At 37.3% G+C, this 13,667-nt stretch overlaps 1 protein-coding gene across 1 annotated transcript; it reads left to right on the top strand.

Annotated features, from left to right (window-relative positions):
* Window positions 1–7,287: 7,287 nt before the first annotated feature.
* On the top strand, window positions 7,288–9,142 carry LOC131604989 (uncharacterized). Its single transcript, XM_058877397.1, has 2 exons — window positions 7,288–7,896; window positions 7,949–9,142. Exons 1-2 carry the CDS (start codon window positions 7,288–7,290, stop codon window positions 9,140–9,142), a joined length of 1,803 nt encoding a protein of 600 aa, XP_058733380.1.
* The last annotated feature ends 4,525 nt before the right edge of the window (window positions 9,143–13,667 follow it).

Below are 13,667 nucleotides of genomic sequence, written 5' to 3'. Positions count from 1 at the left end.
AGTGAAGTTTTCGTATTTTGAGACGATTTAGTCGGTATTAGTTCGGGATAGCGGATCGATATTTAATCAAGAGTTTTGATATTTTCAGTATTAGAAATATTATTGGGATAATATTTGAAGTTTTGGAAATTTTCTGAGTAATTAAGATTAGACCGGAAACATGATATATTGGTCGAACTGGGATTGTCGGTGTTATTTTAAGAAGCGTATTTGAATTTATTAAGTTAAAAGTCGGATTTTAGTCGGATGGTCGAAGAATAATATTAAGAATAATATTATTTACAAGTCGGAATTTATTATATTGTGGGAATATTAATAAAAGTGATATTTTGATTTAATTGGAGTTATCCATCTTATTGGGCCTAAGTTGGTTTATGAAAAATAGTGTGAAAGCTAAGCCCAATTGCAAAGAATAAAATTAGGGTTTTAGAGATAGAAAAGTAGTGTTGTCATTTGGGGAAAATCAAGTTGTGAAGAGAAGGAGACAAGTCTTGGAGAAGATGAACAAAGCTTGAAGATTTCCATCCATGGTGCCCAATCGAAAGTGCAATTGGAGATCCATTGAGTTGCTTCAATTGATAAGGTAAGGGTGGGGTTCTCTTCCTATAATGGGGCTTATGAACAATTGTATGTGGGGAATTGGGTGTATAGAATTACTGCATGATTGTGTTGTTTGCTGCTGTTCATAGAAGATTAAATTTGAGGAACAATGTTATTGCTGCTATGCATTGAAATAGAAATTTAATTTGGAAAGAAATTGATTCGGACTCTGTGCGTACTGGTAAGAATAAAACGTGAGAAATGGCACCATAACCTTAGGCTGATGGGCGGCAACGGTCATTTCCATTTTTCTTGCGCGTTGGTGACTATTCATGCTTAGATTCCATTATTCTTTTGTGGCAAGTGTTATGGCAAGTGGTAGGTAACTTAATTCCTTGTTTAGACATGCCAGCTTCATGTGGGTGACTAGACTAAGCTCCTTAATTTTCCTCTTGTTTTTCTTGCTGGGAGTTGTTCTCTTTCATGTGCCATTGATACTACAAAATGAGGTAATATATATATATATATATATATATATATATATATATATATATATATATATATATATATATATATATATATATATATATATATATATATATATATAATGGTATGAATAATTAATGAAAAGAATGTAAATGCAATAGTGGTTTTATCTAGTTACTGTAGCTTGTTTACTTCTAAGCTGTAACGTGTAACTTTCTATACCATTTACTGTAGCGAGGATGCAATGGTATGTATATGTTAGTCACTTTAGCTTAGCTGTACACATAATAGAAATTTGAAATTATTAGAAATAGTAGAAGATTAGAAAAGTGTAATGCAAATAGTCCCGTTTGATCGAAATAGTCGAATTAAGTGGTATAATTAGTTGTCCGGAATTTGATAAAAATTTACGTGGTAGCTAAGTTTAATTAGTACGTTTACGTGGTAGTGTTATTTTGTCGAAATTGTGACATTAATCGGTTGATTAAATTTATGGTTGAATTTACTTTTCAATAAGCATATTTAATTAGAAAATACCTGACTTAGATTAATTATTCGGTTTGTCGGTATATATCTGTATCTTGAGAATTTAATCGAACGAATCGAATAACTGGTAAAGAATAGAATTGTATCTGAATTAACCGGTTGAACTATGTTTTTAGTGACTTAGGAGTATAACCCGTAAATTCGTAAGTTGTGAATATTAAGGATTTAACCGAAAATTAGATAACCGGTAGTGACGCGGGATGTATCCGATTAATTAGAGAATATTAGGTGAATAATTTTGGTTAGTTGATAGTGGATTAGTGAGTTAATTAGAAGACTAATTTATAGAGGATTATGAGACTAACTTGAATTGGCTTAATGTGTCGATTTGTTGTGATGACTTTGTTAATTCGTTAAACGGAGTAATTGTGCCGATGTGTCGAAACATGACGGTGTTTGTGATGAATTGTAATACGTGATGTTATATATATTTGTGATGATGATTCTGTGACTAAATGAAGGTGAAATATTATGGTGACGTGAATTACCTCGAATAAATGGTAATGTGATTGTGATATAGGCTTATGCCTCGTGACGATATGTGATTTTGATGAGTATGTTGTGTTGTCTTTTTTATCGAGTCACATTCCATATGCATACTCTGTGACGGCCTGAAAACTATGGCAAACATGACGGCCTGAAAACTATGGCAAACATGACGGGCCAAATGGAAATTGGTGACGGGGGCTGAAGCTCCGGTTGGTACCACATGCATATACATGAGTCATGTCCCATATGTCTTATGTGATTCATAGTTGTGTCGTTTTGTGACTATATCGTGATTGTATATTGTGACTTGTTAAATGATGGGAGTATGTGAAAATGTGAATTGATGATTTTATGAATAGTATGATGATGTCAATATATGTGAATGCGATTAACTGAATATGTCTTGTGTGACTAATATGTGATGTTTTGTGATTAGCCGTATATGTGATGTTTTGTAATTAAATGTATATGTGATGTTTTGTGATTAGATGAGTGACTTATATGCTGTGATGTTTTGAGACTAAAATTGTGATTTATACTCGTGATGTATCATGATCTGACTTGCAAGTGAATGACTGATATGTTTTTATATAATTGATGCGAATGTGAAGTAGTGTGACTTATGATGCGATGAGAAGTAGGTGAGATTTGTGAGTTAGCGAAAGTATGAAGTGTATGGCAATATTAATACTGGTGATGTGATAACTATATATGTCTGAATCCTAATATACGATTTATCATACGCTCACTTATATGATTTGATATCTCACCCTTTTCTCTTGTTCGCCGTTGCCTTTATATTGGTAACGTGCAAGTGTTCGAGTATGAAGATTTAGTTGCCGTTAATCGAGTCGGTTGTCGCTCTGATACGTAGCACTCGGGGGGGACGATTTATAATGTTTATGATGTTGTTGTTTATTGTGACTATCCTGGTTTATTAGGATGATATGTTAAGTGAAGTTGCTTTATTAATATGATGTTGTTTATGTGATTAAGATGTTACTTGATTCGGAAATTGAGAATCATGACTCCGCTATTTTATTAATAAAAGAAGTTATTCTGTTTTAGAAAGTGTTATGTATCCGCTAAATGCGATGAAGTGATTTATTGTTGAAGTGAATATATGACGCCTCATTTGTTTGTCGAGAAATTTTTAAATACTCTAATATTTTCCGCATTATAATTGTCGGGTAGAAATGGGGTGTTACAACACTCGTGAAACTCCAAAGAGAACAAAATAGAACATAAACTCTTAAAATAATTAGTATTGCATTTAACTTAAAGTATCATAGGTTATCTATTGTGACTGGATACTATATGTCCTCATATATTTCTTTATATCCCTAATTAGTTAAGATCAGAAGTCCAGAATTAATATGAATAAGAATTAGTTCTCTGTCTTTTATAATAAGATCGTCCAACTTCTTTTTTTTACTAAAAGATACACACACCAATATCAATTTAATTTTTTATAACTATTTCTTTTCTACCCCTTTCCTAAAAAAACTAACCTTATAATTTCAAAAGATGTCATTACTAGAAAGTAACTTTTTTATTATATTATTAGAAAGTAAATTGAATTTACATAAAATTAAAATTGATGTACCTGAGCAAATGAATAAAGTCTCCAAACATAAGAGGTATGCTCCTTTGAGCCAAGAACAAACAAGAAACTGAAAATGGGATTGCCACGACCCCTCTCCATAATAGCTTGTTCAAAAGCACATCGTCCGTCCAAGACATACAAAGCCATTGTATCAATTACATGCCTTAGATGTTCATCCTCAAGAGGTGTAACCATTATATCAGGAACATTAGGAGTAAGAACCTAGCAAAAGTTACACCAGGTAGATTAGGGGTAAGAACCATTATACCGGAACAACAAATTATTAGAAGCAAAAGCAGAGCCAACATCACAAAAACCCTAAACAATTTTCAGACATCATCATCATCCAAATACACAAAACATTCCAAAATCGTTTGAAGAAAAATAGAAAGAATATTGTTCATCATATTCATCAAGCATCAAACCCAGAAAAAACCCAGAAGTTGTTGAGAGGGAAGAAGAGAGACTCAACGAACAAAAAACCAGAAAGATCTCACCGTAAAATTATCATCTTCTTCTTCTGGAATCACGTCACCATCACCAAACCCCAACAACATCATCTCCACGAAATCGGAGAAAGCTTCGAAATAGAGAGAAGAAGAGGACGAACGGAGATTCACGTCAGAGAAAGAGAAAGGAATCGAAAAAGGGTTTGAGTCACCGGTGATTGATCAAAGAAGAAGAGGAAGACGATTAGAGGAAGAGAGAAGCCATCGCAGTTTTTTCGAGGAGGAAAAGAAAATAACGTGTTTTGACCAACACAAACCCTAATCCCTTTTCCTATTTATTCTTTTTATTATTATTTTTTTTATTCTGTTAGTTAATTAATTAACTTTATTTTAAAAATTTTAATTTTAAGTTAGCAACGAGAGCGCTTTTCAAAAGCGCCTTTGTAACCAGCCTATACCAGCGCTTTTTAGATTAAAAGCGCTTTCGTATCCTACCCTTATATCAGCGCTTTTGAAAGCGCTTTCATAACTTACCTATAGCAGCGCTTTTATAAAAGCGCTTTCTTAAGGTAGCCTATAGCAGCACTTTTTAAAAGCTCTTTCGTAGAATCACCTATACCAGCACTTTTTTCCCTTGTTTTTTTGTTTTGTTTTTAGCGAAACCTATAGCAGCGCTTTTTCCTAATTGCGCTTTCGTAGCTGTGCTGCTAAAAGCCAAATTTGGCGTAGTGCGAACTGGGTAAACAATTCAGTGTGTTCTTTACTATTTTATGCTGTTTGTTTTTACTGTCTGTGCTGCATAACTGTGGATGTCATAACATCCAGTTTGACATCGAGCGTGTGTTACTAGAATTTTCAATTGGCATCAGAGCTGGCACCCTGCCTGTTTACATCTGGGTGAGATCTAGGGACAGCAAAATTCTGGTACTATGAACAAGAATAAAGAGGACACTGCACAATATATGCCAAAAGTACTGAAGTATGTAAACAAGTGGAGAAGCAAAAGAGGCTCATAAAGGAGTTGGAAACTGAAAAGAAAGAACATCTTGCAACCATGGAGTCACTCGATGATGAGATCAGCATGCTGAACTCCAAGATGGATCAAATGTCAAAATCTGTCAGAATGTTAAATTATGGAACTGACTCCTTAGAAGAGATACTGCAAATTGGACAGATATCAGGAGACATGTCTGGAATAGGATTTGTGGGAAGATCAGAATCCATCTTAGGTCTCAAAAGTCCAAAACCTGAAGTTCACATTCCAGGTCAGATGTCTAGACCAATGTCACAACATCATAAGGACAGAAGGATAAACCATGATAGGAGGAAATTCAATCAATGGAGATGTCATCACTGTGGAAGGTTTGGTCACATAAAACCTTTTTGTTTTAGATTGTATGGATATCCCAATCAGTTACCTCAAAAGAAAACCAAGCAAAGTGCCTCAGTGAAGAAACAACAATGGGTTCCTAAAGGCATTGCCTTAATGGCTCACACTCCCCTGCAAGTATCATCAAAAGAAGACTGGTATTATGATTGCAGCTGCTCAAAACAAATGACAGGTACAAGAAATCTGTTAATAGATGTCAATCCTCATTCCTCTAACTATATCATGTTTGGTGATGGAGGAAAAGGAGAAATCCAAGGGATTGGAACTCTAGAATATCCTAAAGGTCCAAATCTGAACAATGTTCTTCTGGTATAAGGACTGACTGTGAATCTGATTAGCATCAGTCAACTGTGTGACTAAGGCTTCAATGTCAGATTCACCAAGAATGAATGCATTATCACAAATGAAGACCATATGGAAGTCATGAGGGGCTCCAGGTCTAAAGAAAATTGCTACTTATCGGAACCTAGTATTTTAAACTGTTCCTCTAAAGACTCCATGACCAAGGAAGAGATCGAGGAAAATCAACAAGAAAGATCAGTTAAAAATGTAACTGAAAATTTGAGAGAATCAGATAAAGAAACATCTGCTAGCGTTCTCACGGCCAGAGAACTTGCTACTATTCTCTCTGAAAACTATTTAAGAAATTAGAGACTATATGCAAGAATGTTAGGGGATAGAAGTACTTACACTCTTCTTCAAGAAGAAAACATAAGCCTTCGGTCAAACATTGATGCTCTGAAAGAGAAGTTGTTGAACAAATCTCACAACAAGGATGGAGAAGTAAGAAATCATACTTACTTGATGGAACAGATGATGCCTAATCAAAGGATGCAACATAAAAGGCAACATCAAGAAAGGAGCAAATATTTCCCATATAAGAGATGTTATCAACGTGGCAGGATAAATCACTTGAAGTCCACATGTCCTGAAGCTCATGCTCTTACCAGAAGGATGATATATCAACAGAGAAATCCCTTAAAAGCTTAACCATATCACCTCGAGCTAAGTGATGAAAATGAGCATCCAAGTTTAAATACAAAGATTTCAGGAAGAAAAATAAACAGTGTAAAAAGGAGAAGGTCGTATCAAACTTCTAAAACTTGGTATGAAAGAAAAGCTGGAAATAGATATGAAGAAGAGATATTCAAGATCTTCTTTGTAAAAATTGAAGGTGAAAAACTATTGATGTCTGAATACAATGTCACTCAAAATGTTATGACATTGTACTATGAGAGGGTACTAATGTATCAAAGAAGACCACCCAACTCATCAGAACCAAGCACATGGATACAACATGTCTCTCTCCCAAGAACCTTGCAGCTAACAAAGGTTCTGCCATGAAGCATGAAACTTCTAAGCTACCAAGTGGAGACATCCTTTTTGAGAATCTAAGCACTCCCCAAATTGAAATCTTGAAGAACAAATTAGGTATTTACTCCTATGAAGTGTTATAGCAATTACAGCGTCTAGGGAACTATTTTTTGAACAAAGAAAATAACTCAAATTTAATGATTGGTCAAAATTTAAATTCCTCCCTCCAAGTACAACCCTTTCCTCTATTCCTTCATTCCCAATTCGCTGGTCTCTTACACTTCTCTCATCTCTCATTCGACAACAAAAACAACCAGACATTTAGATCATCTCCAACATCTTCCCCAATGTCTCAACAATCTATTCCTCGGTCTTCGTAAAAAATGACCACTTCTGCTGCTCATGAATAAGACGCTTCAAATGCTCCCATTAACCCTAGTGAGATTCTTGAAGTTACTCCTTTACAGATGGTAACCCCTTTCGATCTCGTGACAAAACGACCCAGAACAATGCATGCACGAAGAACCAAAGAGACTGCAAGAAGACCTAGGAATCCCAACTCTTGTCAGATTTCTCAATCGTGTGTCCCTTCCTCTAGGGAAGAGCCAACCAAAGAAGGCTCAAGGTCTAATCACATCGCTATTGTCAAAATAGCTACCGAAATCCTAAATGAGGACAATGTTTCATCCAAGATCCCTGGTCCTGAGAATCCTGTGCTTCCTAAGTCAAATGTCATTGGGCATGTTAGTGACACCGTTGGCATCTATGTCCCAACAAATGATGAAATTAATGAGAATGTGCATGTGAGTGACAGGAAAAGAAATTATGTTAGTATTGATCACATTGAAATTCCTGATGGTGGTGAACACAATGAAGAGATCCCCATCAACGTTTCTACTAACACGTGTGTAAATCACTCTGAAAAGGGCCAAGCTAAAGAAAAAGAACCAGAGAAAACTCAGACTGACAAAGTAATCAACCTTGATGATCTCTCTGATGATGACCTGGTTGCTTCCATCAATCCAAGCATAGCTAGAAGGCTAATGAGGAGGAAAGGAAAGCAAGTTGTAGCTGAGGTCTCCTAAAAAGAAGGCAGTGGCTAAGTGTGTTTCTATTGGACCAAAGAAGGCATGGAGCAAAGTGGTTCCTAATAAGAGAAAGGCCAGAAGCAGTTCTGAGAATGAGTCAGATTCTGATGTTGCTGCGGATGTCAATGACATTCATCTTAAGAAGAAGGTTTCTACTAGCAAGCTGGCTGCTAGTGTTCCTGAAGTACCTATTGATAACATTTCATTCCACTATCCCTCAAGTGTACTCAGATGGAAATTTGTCTATCAGAAAAGACTGGCCTTAGAGAGAGAACTTGCTCAGAATGCTCTTGAGTGTGAAGAGATCGTGAATCTTATTCATGAGGTTGGACTAATGAAAACTGTAACTCAACTCTCTAAGTGTTATGAAGTCCTGGTGAAGGAGTTCATTGTGAATCTACATGAAGACTGTGGCAATAAGGAAACTGAGGAGTATTTAAAAGTGTTTGTCAGAGGAAAATATATTAACTTCTCACCCACTGTGATCAACAAATTTCTGGAAAGGTCAAATGAAGCTCATCCAGAGTTGGAAGTGTCTGATAATCAAATGTGCAAAGAGATTACTGCTAGCCAAGTGAAGACATGTCCTGTCAAAGGGAAGCTGACTGTGAGTAAACTAAGTGTGAAGTATGTTGTACTTCACAGGATTGGAGCTGCCAACTGGGTACCAACTCAACACAAGTCTACAATCTCTGCTCTCCTAGGTAAATTCATCTTTGCCACTAGTACTAAGTCCAAAACTGATTATGGTACTTATATTTTTAAGCAAACCTTAAAGCATGCTGGTAGCTATAGTGTCAAAGTCCCCATTTCCTTCCCTTCTCTTATTTGTGGGATCATCTTAAAACAATTTCCTAACATTTTGACTGACAAAGATTCTGTGTGCAAAAGAGCAAGTCCTTTAATTTTTCATCATAAGCTCTTCCAAGGAACTCATGTTCATGATGTTAACACAACTTCGGCTGGACCATCAAAAGAGAGCACAATTATGAGTAAAACTGCCATGATTGCTATGCTCCGAGAGACCTGTAAGGAGATGGAGTCCGGAAAATTGTCTCTTGAAAGATTTATCAGCTCTCTTGAAATGAGTGAAAATGCTAAATCTGCAAATAATGCTGAGGAGGAGCAGGGTGAAGATGACGATGGTTTAGACAGTGAGATTGAGAAAGAAGCCAGTCCTGATGATGGCACTGATAATAGTGTAGAACTCAGTAGCTCTGAGTCTGAAGACTAAAGCAAGTGTGTATGGTAATCTTCCCTAGCATTGTTTTTTTTAATACTTTGGCAACATTTCTGGTAAAAAGGGGGAGTAATGATATGGTTGTTGAGACTGTAATGATGGTTTTATTTTGGTACTGTGTTTTGTTGTGTTTTGTTTTGGACATCTAATTTGTGTATTTGGGATGAATTTTAAGTTAACTGGTATGTACTGGTAAGCTGCTTTTAATTCCACAATATTCTCTATTTGTGTGTTTGTTCTCCACTGCAAAGAATATCAGATATCGTGGTAACAAAATGTTTTAACCAAAAATTTGCCAAAGGGGGAGATTGAAGGTGTTTTAAATTGGCGGTATTTTGTGATAAAACATTCCTGGTGTATGTATGTGGAATTATGCAGGATCGTATGTTTATGGATGTCATGCTTGATGTCTTGACATTGGAATCTGACAAAAGTAGCTGTCATCTTTTAGTTGTGAGGTTTCCTTTTTTGTCTCAAGTCTCTTTAGGAAACCATATATTGTGCGATGTTTGTTTTGTGCTAAAATCGATTGAATCACAACGTATGTGATCATCCTGACGATGTGGAAATTAGGTTTACATGGGTAACCCTAATTTATGTATGAAAGGCCCATGGCCCAAGTCCTTCTGCCAGCTGACTATATATCGACTACAAATCCTACTTTCAGAGGCAGAGTTTTTGATCATGAAAGATTATTAAACTCTCTGTGTTTCCATCGTGTGTGTTTCTTGTGATCCAAACAATTATCATGTTGATAATTGTTGTGGAGTAGTTTATCCGTGACTATGGATTGTGAAGAACTGTTGTTCTGTTTTTATTTTTTGTGATCCACGCTATTATCTTTGATGATTGCATTGGAATTAGTTTGCGTTTTAGTTGTGTTACTCTAAGCTTTTAAGCACGAGTGTGTGTCTCTTGGTTGAAGCTTTTAAGCAGATCAAGGTGTGTTTTTGAAGTGTGTCTTCTATCTGTAATTGTTTATTGTGTATGTGTTATCACTGGTGTGATTGAGGGGGAGTGGAATGGAGATATTCCATATCTAGGTAGAACCTATGTAGAAGGGTTATTGGGTAGTGATTAAGTGATAAGTTGTAAACGGGGGAGTTTAGCTTTGAATTGATACTACTAATAGTGGACTTCATCCCTGACTTGGTAGCCCTCAGAGTAGGTTGTTTGAACCGAACTGGGTAAACAATTATGTGTTCTTTACTGTTTTATGCTGTTTGTTTTTACTGTCTGTACTGCATAATTGTGGATGTCATAACATCCAGTTTGACATCGAGCGTGTGTTACTAGAATTTTCAATTACATTGTCCCCCCTTAAATAGAATTCTCCCTCGAATTCTTTCCAATCACTAGGAAACATGCTTCTCACATCTTCTTCCAATGAGGGGATGAATGTTCCTTACGTTCCTTCCTTGGATAAACCTCACGACTTCCATTGAAAGTCGTTCCATCCAAGAAACACAACTCATATATACACCTATGTCCAAACACTCTTGACTGGGACCATAGTCCACACACAACATATCTCTTCTGATACTCTGCATCAATATACTTCAGAATGATACTTCCATGGCTCACAACCTTACTTCTTCGCACCGAGTCTTCATAGCTTCAACATTTCGAGAAATCTACTCTGGTTGGAAAATTCTCATATGAAATGTCTGTTAAGCCCAACCCTACTCAACTTAAGCCACAAACTTTCCAATTCCTTCCCTTAGCTTCATTCATTATCTCAAGCCCATACATTCCTGCAAGATCGTCTCTTTCTAATGACGACATTTTAGAATCACTTCCAAACGAATCCATAAGGTGTCATGCAGATGCTCGTTGAATCCCTCGGTCCTGAATTCTGATTCCCAGATGCTCAAATTGACTTGCTCCAAGTCTACTGTCTTCGTATAACAAAACTCTTACTTTCATCATTCTTTCAGTCTTAGACAAAGTATCTGCCACTGCGACCCGCGGGTGTGAAATTCTGCAACGATAGTCTTGGTATCCAATAACTTCACACAGAGTTCTATCGACAAAGGGTGGACTCTAACAATAACCTGGAACCATTATCTAAATCTTCATGCATGCTCATAAGTGCATAATACATGGCCACAATGAGTCTACGTCAAGAAACATCCTTTACTTAACTTCATCTTTCCAATGGTCACGATACTCACAAATTCAACCGTTGACTTGGGAACGTTTGATTACACATCAATCACGATGTCTCTTATATATCTGTTAATCAATGATATCTCTCAAGATTATGGTGGATCACTGAGAGATAGAAACAAACGAAACATTTCTCCAGAGAGTTCTTTTAGGAAGATATCTCCATTCCAACACAAAATCTTACAAGTAGTCCATCCATACCCACTACATACATATCTGATTCTGTCTATCCGTTGCGCCACTCTGATCTCTACCGGTCACACACACCTTGGAATCCTCTGAATCACACTTTGTCCATGGTCCACTTAGTTCCATAACTACACCATACTTAATCTTTTAGTAGTAACAGTTCCTTCTCGGCATTCGTCTGAATACAACACGTGACAGAATCTTAAACACACTCATCGCCCCCACTTCTCCTCGAGGTTGAGTAATGCCCAAAACTCAAGTCACTAACTTTTCCATTATTCTGGATTAGGTCCACTTGAGCACAACTTGGTCCACATGCTTCGGTTCCATAGCTTCTAAAGCCAAAAACTCTCTCTGAAAACGAGTTTTCCTTATCTCACAGACTTCCACATCTTACAGCTGTTTTGATAACTCTTCCTAACCATACGACTTCATACCGTTGGTGTGACAATACTTCTAATAACTCACATGACTTGACTGATGTAATAATCCTTTCTCGGTCGCACTTCAATCACATAGACATCTAATACCTCTTCATCTCCGAATCTGACACAAGCTGAATTCTTCGGTTGCATTCTCCAATGCAACGTTTCTGACGGCTAAGGTGAAGTCACAAAACAAGAAATCATACTCCGTACCTTGAACATCTCCCTTTGAAATTCCACAACACTCCCAAAACCAATGTGCCTATACTTTTCCAAGTCCGGCATTGTCTATGTTACTAAGGATCTACCAATACTCCTCTAGGTATATCCCACATCGAGCTAATCTAAAATACACTTTATCCACTCCAACATTGTTCACCAAGGTTAGAGAATAGCCAGGAATTGTGTAGTCCAGGATACACTATTCACACATATCTCTTATCTCGGACACTCACACACAAAGGTTCACCAATCTAAAAGATTAAGAAACATCCACAATGTATAAACCTAAAATTTTCACGCGACCACGACCACCCAAGGTATCCTCATGACTATAGCGTTAGAATCTAATCCATCTCATTGTCACCTTCTCGCATGATTCTCAATCATCAAGCGCGACATATGGATCCTTATCCCACCTACCTCATGAGAATTTCGGGTTCGTGTCTCATGAGTACCAAATCAGGATCCTACCTCGAGTTTCAGATCAATATTGCCCCATATCTGTCGGAAAATATGACTCATGCATCTCGTGCACGACAGCGATACTGTGGCGTCATACCTGTCTGGTAGTACTACCATGGTGGTCCAGCTTCGAGGTCATGCACTCAGTAACTTACCCTGTAGCGTATAACGATCTTCACTCGTATCATATTGCCACGACCGACAATAACTAGACAAGTCTCCCACTGGTGTCATTACTCCTCAAGTCCTTCCAGTCACACTTCTTAGGATGCTTAAACCTACGAGTGTCACACGTACAGTGTTAACTTCCTCTGAACGCAACAAGCTAGATCTGTCTTGATAAGAATTTAGTCAGAGTTCTATGCCAGGTGTACACTTGTTCACACAGGGCACACACAATATTTCTATAGATAACTCCCACCATGTCGGAATATCATGGCTACAACGAAAATCACAAAATATGGTCAGCCCGCCGATGTTGCAGATAACCACTAGTTCAATCCACCTAAGTACCCAACACCTAGCGTAGTTCTACGGCTTCACTCGGGATTAGAGGAATCACGACTAGTATGGAACATGGATTACTGCACTCTGCATGTCCACCCAATCAACTGCCGCCTAGCGTAGTTCTAGGACTCACGCATTTCAGAATGAGCATGGAGATGCAGTAGTTCCTTCCACCAGAACAAATGTCTAGGAATTTTCCCAATGGAGGTCACCACTTCCACTTGTTCGATCAGTCCTTCACTGGGTAACCACCTACCACTTGGGGTACACTAGAATGAGTCGGAGTGTAGCACCTTATCCATCCAAGTATCGCCCAAGCCAGAGTAACTAAAAGATCCAATATCTCTGTCCAAACTCCTAGAAGTCTTCCATTCAACCGTTTCTCCATCCATGTATGTTACTAACACCATGATCGAGCAACAAATTTCTAAGCTGGGCTTTATCACAGAATTCCCTTACTCCATTCCTACTCAGTTAGGTTGTCTATGATTCCTCGATCAACACCCCTCTTATAGCTGATAATCCCAACATTTCCTCTACTCAAC

This window comes from Vicia villosa, linkage group LG5, assembly GCF_029867415.1.
Source record: "Vicia villosa cultivar HV-30 ecotype Madison, WI linkage group LG5, Vvil1.0, whole genome shotgun sequence".
Classification (NCBI taxonomy): domain Eukaryota; kingdom Viridiplantae; phylum Streptophyta; class Magnoliopsida; order Fabales; family Fabaceae; genus Vicia; species Vicia villosa.
Note: the sequence above shows the minus strand (reverse complement) of the source record. Positions and strands in the feature narration are given on the sequence as shown.